Source organism: Xenia sp. Carnegie-2017, unplaced genomic scaffold (assembly GCF_021976095.1).
Source record: "Xenia sp. Carnegie-2017 unplaced genomic scaffold, XeniaSp_v1 HiC_scaffold_2, whole genome shotgun sequence".
NCBI classification, from domain to species: Eukaryota; Metazoa; Cnidaria; class Anthozoa; order Malacalcyonacea; family Xeniidae; genus Xenia; species Xenia sp. Carnegie-2017.
In genome coordinates, this window is record NW_025813482.1 from 6,234,779 (window position 1) to 6,254,492 (window position 19,714).

The window sequence follows — 19,714 nt, forward strand, 5'->3', positions numbered from 1 at the left end:
TAATCGCGCTTACGAACGATTCTAGAAATGACATATGAATTAGCAAATCATAACCATTGTAACACACTAAATATAATTTTGTGAGAATATGTAATGAAAGTTGTAACATTCCCCTTTTTCATTGTGTTATTTACATATCCCTTCAATGATCACAATAATTTTTATGTCCAAATTACCTTTTAAATTTCAATGACTCCTTTTACATTTCAGAATGTTCTGGAGATATTCCCATCGATACCTCGATGGTCACTGTAACAGATACTCGTAATTCCACCACAATGGGTGCTGACAAGGCAATTTTTACTAATGAAAATGATGGTCATACTTGGTGTACTAACAACACAAGTGGAAATTCCAAAATCATGGTAATTTTTTTGTAAAATTACTTTAAATAATATTCATATTTGTTAAATGTTACCCTTCATTGTTTTATTATTACCACAATTCATCTGTTTTAAGTAATTTATACATGCAAATAATACATTTTCATTTTTCAATGATTATTAAACAATATGGTTTTTGAAACATTCAAGGTGACACATGTTGCATGATGTAATTAATGGATATGATCAAAATAAATGCAAATAAATGTATAAATCAAGGATCAATGAGATTTCTAAACAGTTTTTTGGAAATCATTAAATCAATTGTCATCATTTAATGAAGCCATTATTTGATGAATTAAGCTATAGAGAATTTTGGGAATTTATGAACGAGCACTCTAAAGAAATACAAAGTACTGCTCTTTGTTTCGTTGATTACTGAATACTCTAATATTGATTCCTACTGCCAACTATCTTGATTTAACAAAATGTCTTGACGAAAAAAATTGTTATCAGAGTTTATTTTACCCTTAATTACGAGAAATTGAGGAAAATGCTCATACCACAATTCATTCTTGAAGGAGTCGTTATTTAAAATAAGAAGTGATCGTAAAGAACACTAAATGAAGTTGTCGAATTACGTCATCATTTTAGTTCTGCCAAAACTTACGTCATCATTTTAGTTCTGCGAGGCTTTTGATTTAAGAACACAACTTCAACTCCTTTACGGAGGATATGAAAATTCAGCTTCTTTTTTCTTGTAGATCGATTTGAATAATTTATACCAGGTGACCGGTATTACTGTCGCAGGATTTAAAAATAAGTTCGTCAAAGAATTTCGCTTGGAGTATGAACATGATGAACATTGGCGTGTGTACTATCCTTTAAAAAACTTTCAAGCTGTAAGTTCAATTTCTATGTGTGTGTTATCAGAAAGTTGAAAGCGCAATGCATAAAACAACTGCTTATTTCAGCTGATCCAATTGTTTTCACCAAATCCATCGAAAAAAGAATTTAAATTTCCATTCAAAGCTGATGGATTAAAAATCACTCCTGTCACGTGGTCTGGAGAGACATTTGCATGAAAGTAAAACTACACGGATGTTCTTACGGTAGGAGAAGTTCAACTTGATTTACTGTTGTTCATTTTACTTCATCATGTATTGAAAAAAATTATTAAAAATTTTTTCTATCAAACTAACTTACTGTACTTGTTTAGTATGTCAAAGGCAGCTGTTTTTTTCAAGCCCATCAAGAATAAAAGATTATATGATATCTGCTTCATCAGCAAAATATCCAAAATATGAGCCAAAACAGACTGCAATAGAAGGTCATGCTTGGTGTTCAGTGGTATGAATATTTAGGCATATTGTTGAAGATGAAAAAGTACAAATTTAATGAAATGAACAGTTTGTAGCCATTTACATGTTTCTATCGTGTACATACTAACTCATGATGATTTTTCATAATGGGCTTCCACGTTGAAATAATAAGACGGTTTTTCAAACATAGTCATTTAGTTTGCTTTACATATTTATTATAAATTACGTTCTATATGTGTAGAAAAACGACAAAAAACAATGGATTCAGTTCAAATTTCCAAGAGAAAGCAAAGTTTCAACAATTCTAACATTTGGTGACAGGAGAAAAAGTTATGTGAAATCATATTACATGCAGTTCAGCGACGATGGAGAAAATTGGAGCAATTATGTACAACATGGAACAACTAGGGTAAGTGACGCAATTTGGTTTTATCTCTTATAGATTTTTGTGAACTTATGAACAAGTCACTTTGTTATTGAAAATTTTACAATCAATGGATGTTCTCAAATTGTCGTTGGGCAGTCGTTATCAATGAATTTGAAATTTCAAAGTATGTTTGCCTTGTAATCTTACAATGCCCATTTGTAATTATTTACTAATTACTTGAGCTGTCAAATGTAAGAGATTGTATAAATCACGCGTGACTGACACCTGATTAATAAGTCCTTGAAACAATTCAAAATTTTTTTTCAATCGTTTTACGCGTGATTGTCACTAAGGAAACGTCAAATGAAACATGATAAACATAATTTATTGTCAAAGCTATGTGAGATTGCATTGACGTTAATTTTGTTGTGATATTTGGCAACTGTTATCATACGCAAAAATAACCAAACACTGTTCTCGACAAGTGAACGAAGTGAACGCCTAACAGGCGTCTTGTTCGTGCATAATTACTATGTAAATTTCTCCAATCATGGTACATGATAGATATTTCAAGGAAACAACGACGCCAACAGTCCAGTTCGACATACTTTGGCAAATGAAATTGAAGCAACATATGTTAGAGTTTTACCTGTCTCATGGAAACATAATATATGTATGAGAATTTCTTTACTTGGATGTTACGCAGGTGAGTTAAATATGTATAATTTATTGAAGGGCTGAGAGATGTAGATGGAAACTATTTTTCAGAGGGGGGGGTATTAAAAAGAGTTCACGGAACATGTAAATTACGTATTTAATTTTTAACTAAGTTTTATTGTATTTACCAACTCCGACAAAAAACAGTCTAGACTTTTCTTATTCATTTAACTATGGAAAAGTCTGTATGTAACTATTAATGATAACTAATAGATATATATAAAAAACTCGCGTATTTTTTAAGCACGTTATTTGTATTTTTTCTTAATTTGAATCTAGCTATCAATTGTAAAACCAAATAAAGCAGCCTGGTAATGATATCAATGATTAAAAGAAAACAAATAAATAAAAAAATGAGATTTGTGGTATATAATGAAAGCATCACTAGTTAGTGGATAAGACTCCTTTTGATCAACTTTGTGCATCTAACGCTTTTTATAAAATGTTTTTTAGATTGCAGTAAACCCTTACTGGCATCTGGTAGAGCTGTGAATCCTCAATTTGACTCTTCAGTTCAAAATTCTCATCCTGAGTATGCTTTATTCAATACTGGTAAAGCTTGGTGCACGGGGAACACTCCAAATGAATATCTTCAGGTAGCTACGTAGTTTCCTTAGGGAAAATGTGAAAACTGGAATGAGTGATATTTTATCATAAAACTTTGTAGCTAAAATTCTTTGTGTTGTGGTCTCTGTCAGTTTTGTACAACGGACAAAATCAACTCAAATGTAAATTTCGGATTTCGTGCTGTTTTTTCTAGATCAAATTTGGCGAGCCTTATATTTTATACAAGATAGCGACATTGCCAAGCCCAGTTGGTTATCACAATGAAAGTGGACTGTCACAATATACTTTGAAAGTACGGAAAGGAGGGAGTTATTTTGTTTATGGACCAAGAGGTAAAGCAAAGGTAAATTAACAAGTGCGTTTTTATCATTGTATTTTAAGGGAATATTTTTTTTATTTGCGCTACCTTCGTTTGTGAGAGAGAATATGTTATGTTCTAGCCTGGACAATGTTTGGTTTCAAGATACTTGGAGGCAAATTTACTACAAGAATTTTTGCAAATGTTTAGTAAATAATAAAGTTGTCATTATACAAACCTCCAAAAATGCTCTGGCTTTGCGGATAGTATTTTTACAATTTTGATGTATGAATCAATTACATTCAGATTTTCGTCGCCATAAATGAAAATGATCCGTCAAGGCCCATGATTCATGATATTACGGACTTTATGCGGCAAAGAAGCGGTTTGAGGACAAAAGCCATACGAATTTATCCGCAAACAAATGATGGGTCATCAGCATGTATAAGAGTAGAGCTTTATGGCTGCCTATCAGGTTTGTTCATATTTTTGTATAAGAGTAGAGCTTTATGGCTGCCTATCAGGTTTGTTAATATTTTTGTATAAGAGTACAGCTTTATGACTGCCTATCAGGTTTGTTAATATTTTTGTATAAGAGTACAGCTTTATGGCTGCCTATCAGGTTTGTTAATATTTTTGTATAAGAGTAGAGCTTTATGGCTGCCTATCAGGTTCGTTAATATTTTTGTATAAGAGTAGAGCTTTATGGCTGCCTATCAGGTTTGTTAATATTTTTGTATAAGAGTACAGCTTTATGGCTGCCTATCAGGTTTGTTAATATTTTTGTATAAGAGTAGAGCTTTATGGCTGCCTATCAGGTTCGTTAATATTTTTGTATAAGAGTAGAGCTTTATGGCTGCCTATCAGGTTCGTTAATATTTTTGTATAAGAGTAGAGCTTTATGGCTGCCTATCAGGTTCGTTAATATTTTTGTATAAGAGTAGAGCTTTATGGCTGCCAGGTTTGTTAAAGCTATTACATATCCTGCATTATGGCTGAAAACACTGGGAAAAGGTTTTTTATTACACATCTACATGATGCCAGTTTCAAGAATCTCAAATGTTGTTGAACAAATATTTCATTTATGATTCATAATTCAAATCGTAGTATTTTTCCTTTGTAATTTGTAAACTGTCTTTGCAATGCTGTGTTTTTAGACAATGCTTTCTTTTAATTTGTTAACTGTACCATTGAATAACTTTTGCATTTTGTTTTCTTTAAAATTTAGGCGTTGAAATTCTTCCCACCACTCCCCCTACGACACGTGAGTTAAACCGTTTGCTTCTCTCCATTTATATCCACAGAAGTTGATTCATGCAATAAGATTTTGTATGGCTTGATTTTTCAATATCAATGATTAACAACATTTATAATGTACAATGTTGCTTGCTAAGCTCGAATTGCAACATCGCACCTTTATTTATGTGACTGTGACTTCAAACTACATCTTTTTAACACCATATGCAAGCCTTAACATGACACTTTTGTAGCACTTTTTTAGATCGAGTATCATGACATCAGAACTGTGCCAGCGGCTCATTTTTTATGTCTATATTTTTTATGGAATACTTACAACGAGTACTTACTAAATTAGAAATAATTTGAATGACAAGCGCAACTCTTTTGCATGAAAAAGATTTTTTACCAGATTTGTGTACACATTGCAATTGCTGGTTGAATTTCGTACTTTTTAGCAGTTTCATTCAGAATTCGCTCTAATTTTTTCCAATCATTTTTACAAAGATAATTAACTTATTTTTACAGAAAAAGTTGTCAATGTATCATTACGTTTTACCAGTTTGATATGGAATGATAAATTGAGTGATCCAAAGTCGGAAGAGTTTATTGAAACAAGCAAATTAATTATAAAAGCGGTAAGAAATCCAATTAGCTATAATTTATAATTATTTAAAGTTAAGTTTGGTTATTTTTTTTGTATTGATTAGTCCCATTAAACATATTCTCTGTTGTTTTAGATTGAAAGTGTTTTTACAGAAAGTGAATCATTTCGGAATGCCAAAGTCCTAAAATTTATGTATGTTACAATGCATAAATTTGGGTTTTTTAAGATTGATTTATGCTCATCATACTATATACATATTGTCAGAGTCATTATTTATTTGTTGAAATGAGAAACATTTTTAGTGATTATGGCAAAATGTTTTATAATTGCTATGGAAAGACCCGAATAAATGTTTAGTAAAATTTCAGAGTGCATCATTTTTCATTTTGATAAAAATATTTACTCATGAACAAATCAAGTGTAGAAAGGTATTGAAAATTGTGTATAACGGTACAAACTTGCATATTTTGCTGCAAGAAGTCGATGAAAATTGAAATGACGTCATAATGACATCATTAGCATGATTGAACGAAGTCAAATATTTTAATATTTTAAAAAGAAGTAAACCAACACAAGTAAAGTGAAGAGTATTTTGGTCATTTTTGATGTTATTTACAAAACAATCGAAAAACTATGTAGCTATTTTTTTTTGTCATGAACATGTCAAGTGACGAGCTTGTCACTCGTGAAACTTTGTTATATCCATTGGTTTTTCATGTTTTTTCTGATATATAAATGATATGGATCTGCACAAACAAACATTATAAATAATTGAAGGTTATTGTGTCAATGAAATTTCTCTACTGCAATAAATAAAAAACTTGTCTTTTTAGCTAATGTCTAGAATAAGAATAATGTTGTTTATCCTTTACTGGACTTGCCTTCCCGTATTTTATGTTGCTTTTCGTGATAATTAGCTCGATTATACAATTAATCATTCGCTGTAAACGTCTGAGTATGATGAAAGCGTTGCTCACTTTCAAATTGTAATATCTCTTTTTTCTATTTTAGCAAAGGAAGTGTTGTAGCAACAATTGAATTGGTGTTCAACCCAATCTTTGTTCAAGGTGATAATGCTACATCACTATTGGAAAGTGCCGTTCATAAAGGAAAAATTGGTAGCCTTAGGGTGGATCCAAAATTCTTTAATGGTATGTGTTTGGATCGTTCCATTAGCTATAACATTTACTGAAGCAAGTATGCATTAAAATAATGTTTAAGCCTCGTTTACACTAGCAACTTTTATTCAGCAATTTTTATTTGGCATAAAATCTCACTTGCCAGCTTTTCAAAAAATACATTTGTTACAGAAAAATTTTCAAATTTCTCTCGTTCTGTAGAGTAAATGAAAGTTGTCATATAGCTAAAAATTGTCAAACATGTGTAAACAAGGTTTTACTAAAAAGGCATAAATGCTTTAGAGCTTTAAATTATTATAATATTTAATTTTTACGCATTCATAGCTATATCAGATTGTCTTTAAAAATCACGACGCCAAATCAGAAGATTTCTACTCATAATAAAATTTAAAATTTCTTTCTTGTAGTAAAAACCCCAGAATCTTCTGCTAGAACAGGTAAGAGACCTAAAATTTACAGATTTTGCAACTTTTTTAACGAGATTTTTCATCTTATAGAGTCAGATTCTCGTTTGTCTGGAGGTATTATTGCTTTAATCGTGCTCATTTTACTTCTTGCTGTGGCGTTAATCTCTGCTCTTGCATTCTTTGTGTATCGACGTCGAAAGCAAAACACTTTTTTTGCACCAAAACATTTTGATAACCCAGTTTCTTTTTCATCGAAAGCTTGTGATATGGATGATTAAATGCTTTGGAGACATTTCTTAGAAGACATGCTCGTTCGACATACAGGAAACCATAAATTGACTTGAACATTTGGAGCAAGGGATTAAAACTTACATATTAGGCTCTCAAGAGCTATATACTCTTTTCTTATCGATATTCAAATGAAAAGCACTTATTTTTGCTAACCAATCACTTGGCACCTTCTGTTGAAAAGTTACTTGATCCTGTTAAAGAATGAACTATTCAGGATTGGCTTACAATTACTTTACAAAATGACAATACGTGTTTAGTACTTACAACATTAAACCAAACAAAAACAACGACAAAAAATTTAAGTGCTGGAGTTTAAATGGATTTTACTGAATAAAGTCTAAAAAGATGATAAAAAAGTTCCACAATATTTTTTCACTTAATCGAATAGTTCGTGAGAAATAAAGCTTAAGACATTAAAATTTTAAGAAATCCCCTTCCTGTTTGTGGAACTACAACTCAAAAGTCTCAATAATTACTTCAAAATCAATTTCTGTTTCTGCACCTAAGACCCATTTCAAACGTCCAATTTTGTATGCATTGTGAAAGAAAAAAATTTTGAGATGCTTGAAACTTAAGCTCGCTGCTGCCATATATAAGATGTTGGCGAACATTCTTTGAACGCCACATTTCCTAGAAGGGATGGTCGTATAAGCTCCTTATACCCACGCAATTGCGAATTGCGACGACAGTATTTCATCATGGAATCATCAATTCATTCATATCATTCCGTAAATTCTTTTGCTAAACCCTTATATATATATATTTATGTATAAGTTGATGCTAACTTTAGTAGTGGCGCTACTAGTTTGCTTATGACCAATCGAAACTAACATTGAATTACCAAATAGTAGCGGCCAATAAACTTTATGCATTTTCTGACCAATAGGAGCGCTGAGCTGGCTAACCGCGGCCAGTAATTTAATCAAATATACAGCAAGTTGCAGAGCGAAGTGAATCTAATGTTTATTTTCTATACTTTGGCGTAGCTGGAAGTCTTTTCTCCATTAAAAGCGGTCCTGCTTTTCCAGTAAGGTAAATCCTTTGTCTTGTCTTTTGCATGGGATGGTAATCTGATATCCTAAGATTATGTTTATTGGATTTGTCATCAATTACCAGAAGAATAGACGCCTATAACTTTATTATTAAAGGGGAAACAATTTTCTATTCCGCCATTAATAATTCAACGAATACAATTTTACTACTGTCCTATGTCATTGTTAAACTTTGCAAAACTATACGAAACGCTGGTCCCTATGGTAGTAAATTTATACCTAATTCACCATGTAGTACACATTTGACATCACAACAAGCATATTGCATATTGCCTCCATGATTTGATTAGTCGAATGAGCACTCCTGCGTATCTTATTTCATTTCATTTTGTGTTCGTGTGTTATCGTGGAAAGACGAGTACTTAATGTGGAAGAAAAACATTTTGTAAATGACGTTTCCTAAAGTATGGATTGCCATTTCTCTATTGACCTATGCATTCGTTGGTAAGTTAGTACAATAAAATGCGTCTTTCTTAGACATTTAGCAATGTACGAAACTCGAGCGTGTTCATCAACAAATTTACACAATGAAGTAAAACAAAAGTTTTATCTATTCACTATAATGCATGACTAAAAGCAAAATTGTGCAAAAGTTATCCGCATGTGCATGATAAACGAGCTTCCCGAATGATCATGTACAAAATTGTCCACCTATTTACTACGAATAGGAATAAATATTGTTTCGCGTAAACATTGTGAAGTTAAAGGTCAATTTTCACTCAAAGTATTGTGCCATCAGAATTACAATAATGACGCTTTTTTGCTGCTGTTATATAACATTCAATTACTAATTATGCTCATTCTACTGTATTTCATGCTTTGTAACATTTTTTGAGCATAAAAATACTTTTCTAATATTATTTCCCATAAGTGTATATTTAGCAAATATTTTAGTTGAAAATAAACGTCCTGTGGGGTAAAATAACAAGAGTATTTGAAGTAGGGTAAATCAACGAAAGTTTATTCTGAGTAAAATTTTGAAACACTTGCTCATAAGTCAAAATTGTTTTTGTCCATTATAGTATTAGTTGTTGCAGAATGTAAATGATAATGACGTGAGAAGAATATTACAAATTTCAACACTCTTTAGGAGGTGATCACAGTAATGCATTTATACACATCTGTTGGAAATTTGTATATTCATTTGTTCATGTGTATTGTCATATAAATTTGTCTATCATTATACTATTTTTAGGTTGTGTCTAAAATTACCAATTATACGATTATAAATAATGATTATCCTTATCAACATAATGTACGGATAAAGAAAGTAGCTATACTTCATCCAAAATAATTACGCTAATCGACTATTTTCGATATATAGGACAGCTATCTTCAAATGAATCCCCCAAAAAATGATGAACATGGAAGTTAAATTATTTTTTGTATGTTTAATTTCAAACTTACTATGAATAAAAGAGTTAAAAAGGTGAAAGCCAGCAGTGTCTGTATGAGTGTAAGAGTTTGCGTGAAGGATGGATTTACCCCCAACTATCATTTTGACATTATTTTCTTATTCGCCTTAAGCAATAACGCGGATGTCATACAAGTCCTTTAATTGCATTAAAAGATTTATAATTGCATGTTTACGCTCAAAAGATGAAATAGTGATGAGCTTTGTTCAAAACGCTCTATGGCAAAAAATTTAACAAGTTTAAAATTTTTGAAGAAATATAGATTTGAAATGATGTAGACTGAGTTTATGCAAACTCCAGAATTGAGGGGACATATATTCATATAAGCATGTTTAGCCGCTGTAGATTGATTTGCAATGCTCACTTTTTAGACACATGCACTTGAGCAAAAGTGTTTACGTAATGTTATGTAAGAAATAAAAAGATGGCGATCATGATTTGTTTGCTACTTGAAAGCATAATTTTTAGCTGCCTTTGTTTACACTTCCATGTGTCTCTGGAATTGGTAGCAAGGTTTAAGGTGTCCTAATTTTGTTAAAATTCTTAAACAATTAAGTTGATTAGTTGTTTTTCCAGTTATCGATCAACGCAAAAAAGCGTTTTCCAGCTAGTCTCACTACCACAATGAAGTTATGCTTCTCATTTTAATTAAATGCGTGACTTTGTTCGCGTTCTGTTTCTTTAACTATTAGGTTTGAAATCGATTGCAAAAATCATGAACCTCTCCTGTTTTAGCAAGTTTTACATACTGCAAAAACACTCTCAATTTACTAAGACATTTAAATGATATAAGCTATATGCAAATCGATATTTTTCCTTTTTTTTTGTCAGTGGCTACGAGTCAAGAATGCCCGAAAGGATGGAAAAAATTTGGAAATTCGTGCTACTTGTTTGCGTTACCAACTTTTCAATTCCGCCAGAAAACATGGGAAAACGCTAGATCACACTGTTTAGGCTATGGTGCAGATTTAGTCTCGATTCTTAACTCGACTGAAATGGATTTTCTGTACAATAATACATTTAAATATGGAGACCGTTGGTCAGCCCTGTATTGGATTGGTTTGTTCCGTAACAAGACAACTAGCAATCCAAAAGATGGATGGGAATGGAGTGATGGAAATAATTTTACCGAACTGAAGCTGTGGAAACCAGGAGAGCCAAATAACAACCAGACCAATGAGAATTGTGCTATATATCATGGTAAAACGAAAAATTGGAGGGATTGTAAATGCTCAGACAAGTTTGCTTACATTTGCAAAAGAAGTAAAGGTAGTTATTATGAGCATATTCTTTAGTCATTTCTCTGTTTGAGAAGTATAGCAAGATTTGAATACTAGCATAAAAAAGCGATGGTATTTACATCTGATGTAAATACCATCATATAAAAGCGATGGTAATTTTATTTTGCTTGAAATATTTTTCATGCAGGTCTTCCTCGTCCAACGACTCCAACACTTGGAACCATATCACCCACTAAAAGTAGGTATTCTATAAAATTTTTATAGGTTTTTAAGTTTCATTATGATTATGACAGCCCAACATGTAGTTCTTAATACACCTTGTACAATTACATGTGAGAAAACGTTTTTATATCGTTTCATAACAGGTCTTTCGATGTCCTAATTTATACAACCAGTGACGTCATATTGAATAATCACTATCTTCATTTTTATGTTACATGTTTGTAGATTTAGATCGTCCAGGTTGGGTTGGTATAGTCCTGAGAAGGACTGTTTTTTTGTTGTTGACTGACGTTTCGACAACCTTAGCGGTAATCATCTTCAGAGTAGTAGTCAATATATTTTTTTTTTTGACTCTGAAGATGACTACAGTTAAGGTTGTCGAAACGTCAGTCAACAACAACAAAAACAGTCCTTCTCAGGACTATACCAACCTGCATCTACAAACATGTAACGATACTCCCGGGTTCAAACCATTTACTTCATTTTTATGTGTCACGTCTGCTGTGCCGTAGCCACTTTGATTTTTTCAGGCTCCGCTACTGCCTCGTGCAACTTTGTTTCCTGCAACACTTATTTACATTAGTTATGGAAAACTTTTGAATACATAGAAAATCTGTTTTTCTCGGTTTTTCTTGAAAGGTGACTCTCTCTCGTGTGATGTTGAATGGATAGCATATAATCGATCTTGCTACAGATTTTTTGAAGCAAAAAGGATGTGGAAGGGGGCAAAAGATGCATGCGATTATAGTGGAGGGCATCTTGTTAAAATAGAGAACGCAGACGAACAACATTTCTTGGCTTTCATGGCGCGGGCAAAAAAAACGGTGATATTTCTTTTTCATGCTTTATATAGTAATGTTTAAATGCTTGTGAATGATTTATTTAATTACTGTTTTATAATCATGAAAAGTCATCTTTATGTCATGAACATGCGTTGTTTTGACTTTCTGATTGTAGTCATGATACACATTTCAGTTTCTGAATACAAATATTGGTCTAGCTTTTTAACGTATTATTAAACACATATAACATATATGACATGTCGTATGACGTATCAAATAGCATATATCTAACACGTACAAGATGACAAATAACACATATAGCTCATATAACCCCTCAATAAACCAACCTTACGGGGACTTTGAGAGTTCTAGAGGTGATTAAACTTTTAAAAATATCTGTGCTAACACCGCAAAAGTCAACATTCATTTTATTTCATAAAAAAAGCTTAAAGACAGGGATGAGTTAACCCACAGGATATAATGAATGAAAAACTCATTTTTATTAATACTGAATGAAAAAATTTAAAAAAATCATTAGGGCTATTTCGGAATTTTTCTACTTGGATTTTTCATCATCATATTTTTTTCATAATTTTATCGCATTTACATTTGCTTTACACGAGCGGGGACGTATTTCAAACGTATTTTGGTATTGGTTTTCAATTCGAAATGTAAATATTTCTATAGACTTTCCAAAATTTTTGTAGTCTTTCTGGATTGGTTTAACGAAACATAATAAAACTTCTCCTTGGCTGTGGGAATTTTTACCTAACGACATGTCTTCCTTTACAAACTGGCAACCCGGTCAACCAAATGGTTTGGGAACACAACTTTGTGTTGAGATGGACGGGTTTTTTCAACCCGGCTTATGGAATGATGCAAATTGTCATGGAACGAAGTCTTATATTTGTGAAAAAGAAGAAGGTTGGAGGAAAAAACTGTTGATTTTGTTTGAAAAAAAATTGTTTGTTTTACATGACGATTAGTAGCTAAAAAAATTTAATTTAATGATTTGTTAGAAAACCGTGATCATTGACAACGACTTGATCTTTGAAGTTTTGTTGAAACTAAAAACGTGATTTTTGCAAATATTCACTTTATTATTATTGCATTCTTCATAAACAAAGCTAGGCATAGTTTCGTTTGCTGCGATTATACGTATCTATGATTGGAATTGGGGTGTCGTTCATCCAAGATAGTTTTGATAACTTTGTTTGTATACAAAGTTGTAAACAAAGTTGTATACTTTGTAAACAAAGTTGTAAACAAAGTTGTATACTTTGTTTGTAACTTTGATTGTATACAGTTTTGATAACTTTGATAACTTTGATAACTTTGATAGTTTTGATAACTTTGTTTGTATACAAATGTTTTTGCGACTTTGCGTGATCCAGAAATACTTGCCTTTTGATGTTTTTCACGTCAGCCATGTTGGAGGTCTGATACGAAAGAATATTTTGTCAATGCTATGGTGGAGTTCAGCCGACCTGGGAGAATTTTATTGTTTAATAAAAATTGAAAAAGATTGGTTGAAAATCAATAATAGCTACGACATTCCTATTCTTAGGTCGCAACATATGTCCTGATGGTTGGATCCCTCACAATGATATTTGTTATCAGTTTAACATGTTTCCATCACAGAAAATGACGTGGTTTGACGCGGAAACTTCATGTAATGCAGTCGATCATTTCTCTTCTCTCGTTAAAATAAGCAGTCAAAGTGAACACGATTTTATACAAGGAATGGTGCACGTTTATAGCAGTTCAAATGTTTGGATTGGTCTTAATGATATAAAGAGAGAGAATGTTTTTGAATGGACTAGCGATAAGTCGATTTTGGATGTCAATGATTTCAAGATTTGGACGAATGGAAAACCAGTTGAAAACAAAGAAGAATTGGATTGTGTGGCAATTATGGGACTTAGAGTAGATGCTGCATGGACGGTTCAAAACTGCTCACAACTTCAAAACTATATTTGTATGAGACATAGAGGTAAGCAATTCATCATTTTTCTGTGATAAAATATTCTTCTTTTCGTCAATTTCACGAGAAATTTGACTCCAATGCCTAAATACTTGTACTCGTCATTAGTGTAGCCAGCTTCCAGAATTACTGTTACAACGTGTATAAATTTTGTTTCAATACCAAATCTGATTCCTTTAGATGTTTTGATTTTACATACGTGCGTGAACATGAAGATGTTTGCATAGCTAGAGTAAAAATCAGACTAACTTTATTGCTGTTGCTAAAGGCTCAACTCCCAAGCAATAATCTTTCACTGTCTTTTTATATTTTTGTAATGTTGTTTTATTTCATCTTTACGAAATTGACTGATTTACAAAATATGTCTTTTCAATAAGTATTCCTCCTAATCAGGTAGTTTTTCATTATTCATTTGCATTCTGTGTATTTAATATGTTCATTTTTTTATGAAGATCTGCTTTTTGGATGTATTGCATTCTTTTTTTGCAAGTAACTTGACGCGTTTCATTTATTGATCAAATCTCAATTTTGAATCTCTTTATAAAATGACCAGCCTTGATTGATATGATCAATTATATTGATATAGATTATACAATTACATTGTTCAAAGAAACTCAATTTTTGGTAAACCAAACTCACGTGGTATGATCACTACAATTGATCATAGTGTTGATTGGTGCATAAACTATAGTAATTGACAGATCTTATAGGATTAATTAGCTACAGTGATGTAAAAATAAAACTTTGATAACTTTAGCTGAGAAACTTTAATGTTCTATTCTTGACTTGCAACCGTTCTCTTGAGATTTACCAAACAATGTTGCTCGCCACGTCGGCTGGTGCCAACAATAGCACTGATAAAATATTCTTTTGTATCATACCACAAAAATGGCTGAATTGCAAGTCAAGAATTCGTTTCGATTTCAATGCACAGAAATTCAACGAGTAATTCCAATCTGACAATCTTATAATCATTGAAAGGAAAATGGTTAACTCATGACATGTTAGGTAGTACGGAATAAGTTGTCTTAGATGTCAGTTTGTTTAAGCTTGGTTTTCACTACGATTTAAGCGTAAGGACAAGCAAAGACAAAAGAAAATAGGAAATGGACCCTCTGACACAATCATCAACATAAGTATAACCATAAAGCCTGGTTTTCACGAGTAAAATAAGCACGTACGTCGAGACTTTTGTTTCCATTGCTCTAGAGGTTTATAAAGACAAAGACATTGGAATTTTCTTTAAATCTTCTTTTTTCTTCTTCTTATAGCTTATGCTTTAATTTTTTTCCTTATGCTTGCGCTTATTTCGATGCTTATGTCACATGCTTCGTTAATTATCTTTGTTTTTATCTTTTGTCTACGCTTGTGCTTATCCTTATTTCCCTCGTGTGAACCAGGCTTTAAGCGCAGCAAACACAACAACTTGACTTAAGCGTAAGGTGAAACAAAAGCAAATTGAAGGGAAAATCCTTTTTGTTTTGTTCATCAAACCTCGAGAGAATATGCTATAATGAAAACTATAGGCTTTAAGATACTTGTTATGTTTTTTTAAATCTAGATCTACCGTATTGTAATGTTCCTTTGGGAATGGAGAATGGAAGGATTTCAGACCGTCAAATTACAGCCAGTAGTTTTCAGCCTTCGCATGAACCAAAACAGGCCAGATTTCGACACAGTGGTTCGTGGTGTCCAGGAATCAAGAACAAGGTAAAAAGTTGGTAGTTTTAATTATACAGACATTGAGTAATGGCTTCAATTGTTGATTAACAAGAATTAACTCAGGCTTTTATCATATTACCCGTGTCATAAATATTGGCATTAAATCGTTAGCAATTTTTGTTTGAATATAAATACACCCGCTATCTTTCAAAGACAAAAATTACAAATTTTGATTAATAATTGGTTTGCACAGAACACTTTCATATTAATTAAAGAAAACTTTGTATTAATCAAATGTAGTTGTGGATTTTACATTATTAAATTTGTATTAGGATACTATATAGATAAAACATGTCTAATCAACTAGACCTCGTTAATCATCTCTAATAAGCACGTTTACTCATTTTTGGATCGACTAAGATTCCTGAAAATAATGTCATTAAATTTTTAATACATTTCAGAAAGAATATCTTCAAGTTGAACTCCTTTACTTGTCCGATGTTAGAAAAATAATTACAGAAGGAAGTGTTCTTTCATATATAGTGAGAACGAGCATAAACGGAGAGACGTACAAAGATTATAAAACATCTGGAGGAAAAGAACTGGTATAAGTTATATTAACTGATATTAGATAGGATCACCTCTGCCAAACATCTACATAGAAAATTAAGGAGGCTCTATCATAATACAAAATATGAAAAGAAAGCCTGGCAAGTTTTCTATTTCGTACATGTTATATTACTAATAAAATCCTTTTTCTTCTTTCATTCAATATATAAATATTTATGGTATGGTTAACCGTTTGTGTAAAATTCGAGTTTTGTGGCATGCTTAAGACAAAGATGGACTGCATAAATTCTTCCCTTACTTCACAAATAAAATAAAATTAAGCATGTTTAACTGATGCTTACTGCAGATACGTTTTACTTTAACTTAGCTCAATTTTTTTGTCACTAATGAGACCCGAACTAAAACTGTGTGAATTATTAAAATTTAATATGAGTCGTTTAAGCAAACGATGAAAAAGAAATAAATTTAATATTTACAAACTAAGATTACGAGCTTCTAAAACATCAAATATATGTACATTCAACTGTTTTTCATATTTTTAGACGCCATACAATTCAAAAAGCTTTCAGTATCTTAACACAAAATCTTTAGTTGCAAAGTTTGTCAGAATATATCCAATACGCTGGAATGCAAGTACATATCCATGTTTAAGAGTGGATTTTATTGGTTGTCGTGCAGAAGGTAGCTAAATATTATTAATATATAGATGAGCATAAGGATAAATTTTCAGGAATCTTGATAGTAAGTTGTTATGCAAATTTGTGAGGCAAAATTATGCTTTCCATGCTTCACGATACCTCGATCCCCAAAACATAAAATATGCTTATTTTTTTATAATTCTTTGTCGGTCTGTATAGTTTCTTATGTATTATTTAGCATGGATAGGAGGGCTTTTGAAGTGCTTATCTATATAACAATTAATTACATTTTTACATCTAGTTCCACAGTCAACAATATGTGAGGGGAAAAACTGGATTAAAGGACCAGACAATCTTTGCTTGCAGTTTAACAACGTTCAAAAGTCATGGACAGGTAATAACTGCTGCATAAATATTTATATGTGAATCTAGCCTGTCTACCCTGTTTTTAATGCTTGTTGGGCCATAAAAACAGATAAGATTGGTAAAACGGCATGTTAAAAACTTCATTTTTTAAAATATCATGCGCCTTTAATGGCATCTCTTTTAAACGTATTCATATGATATTCGGTATTATCATCACTCGATAAGTTTGGGGAGGTGACAAGCTTTGTGCATGCTCCTAATACGATTCTTTTATATATCAGGGTCATGTTTTTTAGTCTTACAAAGCAGTTTTTACATTATGAAGCAATTTTAATGTCCAGATGCTCGATCGACCTGTGTGGAAAGAGGCGGCGACTTGCTGTCAATATTCTCCAATGAGGATATTTATCAATTGAAACCACTTTTCCAAAAATATGTTCATGATTATCACTGGATTGCATTGAATGAACTTGATTATAAGAAAACATATTACTGGAGCAATACTGATGTTAATGGCTACATGGATTGGGGCTCTGGTACCTCAAATGATGTTTTCTACAAGCCAACCAGTGAGTATATACATGTATATATTTTTGAGGTATACTTTTCAACATTACTGAAGTCATTCCGTTTCACTTTTATTGTTTTAAGGAACACAATGTGTCACACTGAAAGCGAATAAATTTTCATTTAAAAATGAAGACTGCGCGTATCATTTTCCATTCATCTGCATGAAAGGAGGTAATGTTATTTTTTATCATCATGTATTATCAAAACACTAAATATTTAAAACCAGGGGAATGATAAAAAATATTCTTTTGTGGAGATATATACAATCACCAACAGGGGCCTTCATATAAACACGAAAGCGTAACCAAAAGGTTTTTAAAGTGCCTCAATTAAGGCTTGCAAATATATTTGTGAAATCTTTATTCCTGCAAAGTGTATATGAACTATGAACTTTATGGCAATGTCATACAAGGAATCAACTGTTTAATTGGATGACTTTGCATAACATTAAAGGGTTAGATTTTAGGTCCTTTCAATAGATTCAACTATATAACAGCCTTAAAAGCATGAACACGTTGGAAGCAATAAATATAAAGTAATAAACGTGTTGTTTTCGCACAAAAACATGTATTTTTGCTGAACTTTTAATTATTTGGTCATATAAATACTAAAAACTTGAGCGAAAAGTAGCTGCTGTCGTAAAATAAAAATCTGTTTCATAATACCTAGAACGAAGTCTTGGAAAAGATGTGGTCCAATCCGGTCCAACTGGAGGTAACTTTCGGCTTAAACAAAGTTTTGTGTTTATATACATACTTGGTTAGATTTGAATTTTTATTACAAAGTTAAGTAAACAAACTTTATGTTACATAACAATTTATGATTACAGTAAGTAATACCATTTTGAGTGTTTTCAAGCAACTTCTATGAAAAAGTATATTTGCAAGTAATGAACTATATGATATTTTTTGATAGTATGGATGAGCAGTGCCAAGTATTACTGGCCACTATCTGATGATGAAGTTGTACTTGGTACAAGATCTGGTGAACTTAACGGAAATATTACGCTTGCAACTGGCGTCAAAGGAAAACCAAACTCTGCCCTTCAGTTCTCTGGTGAAGGATCTTTTATTGATGTTGGAAAGTTTGATAAGGAATGTTTTGGAAATCCTGATTACTGTTTAGCTCTGACTTTATCTTTTATGGCTTGGTTTGACGACAGTTCAGTTTCATCAACAAGACGTTTAAATATTTTGGACTCAATCGACGGAAACGAAACGACAAACAATGGTCTCGGCGTTTACCTTGAAAAAAATGAAATGTATTTCGTGATCTCTAAAACATCAAACTATTTTAAGAGTTCCATATCCATTGTGGCAAACGAATGGCGACATTATGTTATGATATTCAATGAGTCATCTGGAATGAGTATTTTTGTGAATGGTCAAATTGTTCCATCTGTTGGGTAATTATTGATCTTCGTTATATGGCATGCGACGTTTCCGTTGAAATATAGTGCGCTTTGATTGGCTTAGAAAAATTTATAGTAGTCCATCATTTCCAGTATAAAACTTAAGTTTACGAAAAAAAGCAAGCTAATTTCCTAAATCAAGCAGCAAAAGTTTTGTCAAACGTTAAAAACAAAATAAAAAACCATACAATACATTTACGAATATATGCGAGATGGTGGAAAAACTGTGAGTTTTATTGTGTATGCCATGCTTCTGTGAGCATTTCAAAAAACAATATATTATACCTAACATATATTTTACTATCTCGTAGGTCCACAGGAAACGTAAATACAGACAAATCCACAAGCAGCTTCAAGATTGGACTTTATCGCTCCCCTTTAAAAAGTAATAAAATAATGATGGCGATGATTGCTTTTTGGGACAAAATGTTACCTATGAACGACGTTTTGTTTATTTATAATGCAGGTAATGGTTTTAACTATATATTTTTCATTTTTACCCTTGTAAATCAAGGTAGTGATTTACA

General features: G+C 32.0%; 2 protein-coding genes across 3 annotated transcripts in view; both read left to right on the forward strand.

Moving 5' to 3' along the window:
* The first annotated feature begins 1,086 nt into the window (after window positions 1-1,086).
* LOC124440120 (lactadherin-like) lies at window positions 1,087-7,630 on the forward strand. The gene is made up of 14 exons (XM_046990449.1): window positions 1,087-1,225; window positions 1,298-1,435; window positions 1,543-1,673; window positions 1,887-2,054; window positions 2,577-2,718; window positions 3,183-3,325; window positions 3,490-3,639; window positions 3,901-4,069; window positions 4,823-4,858; window positions 5,359-5,468; window positions 5,571-5,629; window positions 6,449-6,588; window positions 6,984-7,013; window positions 7,074-7,630. The coding sequence occupies exons 2-14, from the start codon at window positions 1,405-1,407 to the stop codon at window positions 7,259-7,261; spliced, it is 1,497 nt and encodes a 498-aa protein (XP_046846405.1). The 5' UTR covers window positions 1,087-1,225; window positions 1,298-1,404; the 3' UTR covers window positions 7,262-7,630.
* A 561-nt stretch (window positions 7,631-8,191) lies between these two features.
* LOC124440116 overlaps window positions 8,192-19,714 on the forward strand; it is a 32,470-nt gene continuing 20,947 nt past the window's right edge. Inside the window, exons 1-16 of one of the 2 annotated variants that reach the window (XM_046990442.1) lie at window positions 8,192-8,306; window positions 8,681-8,770; window positions 10,573-11,010; window positions 11,170-11,220; window positions 11,844-12,028; window positions 12,694-12,910; window positions 13,554-13,979; window positions 15,532-15,680; window positions 16,094-16,237; window positions 16,745-16,883; window positions 17,142-17,234; window positions 17,548-17,775; window positions 17,858-17,947; window positions 18,446-18,490; window positions 18,692-19,181; window positions 19,499-19,653. In XM_046990442.1, the coding sequence (XP_046846398.1) occupies window positions 8,716-8,770; window positions 10,573-11,010; window positions 11,170-11,220; window positions 11,844-12,028; window positions 12,694-12,910; window positions 13,554-13,979; window positions 15,532-15,680; window positions 16,094-16,237; window positions 16,745-16,883; window positions 17,142-17,234; window positions 17,548-17,775; window positions 17,858-17,947; window positions 18,446-18,490; window positions 18,692-19,181; window positions 19,499-19,653 (2,905 nt within the window). In that variant the 5' untranslated portion in view covers window positions 8,192-8,306; window positions 8,681-8,715. Of the gene's footprint in view, window positions 8,307-8,614; window positions 8,771-10,572; window positions 11,011-11,169; window positions 11,221-11,843; window positions 12,029-12,693; window positions 12,911-13,553; window positions 13,980-15,531; window positions 15,681-16,093; window positions 16,238-16,744; window positions 16,884-17,141; window positions 17,235-17,547; window positions 17,776-17,857; window positions 17,948-18,445; window positions 18,491-18,691; window positions 19,182-19,498; window positions 19,654-19,714 lie in introns of those variants that run through there. The other variant, XM_046990441.1, reaches the window with a different exon arrangement.

Coding starts and splice junctions, on each gene's coding strand:
- LOC124440120 (XM_046990449.1), top strand. CDS start 1,405: ATGAAAGTAAAACTACACGGATGTTCTTACG. Junction 4,859..5,358: donor CACCACTCCCCCTACGACAC/GTGAGTTAAACC, acceptor TTATTTTTACAG/AAAAAGTTGTCAATGTATCA. Junction 6,589..6,983: donor GGATCCAAAATTCTTTAATG/GTATGTGTTTGG, acceptor TCTTTCTTGTAG/TAAAAACCCCAGAATCTTCT.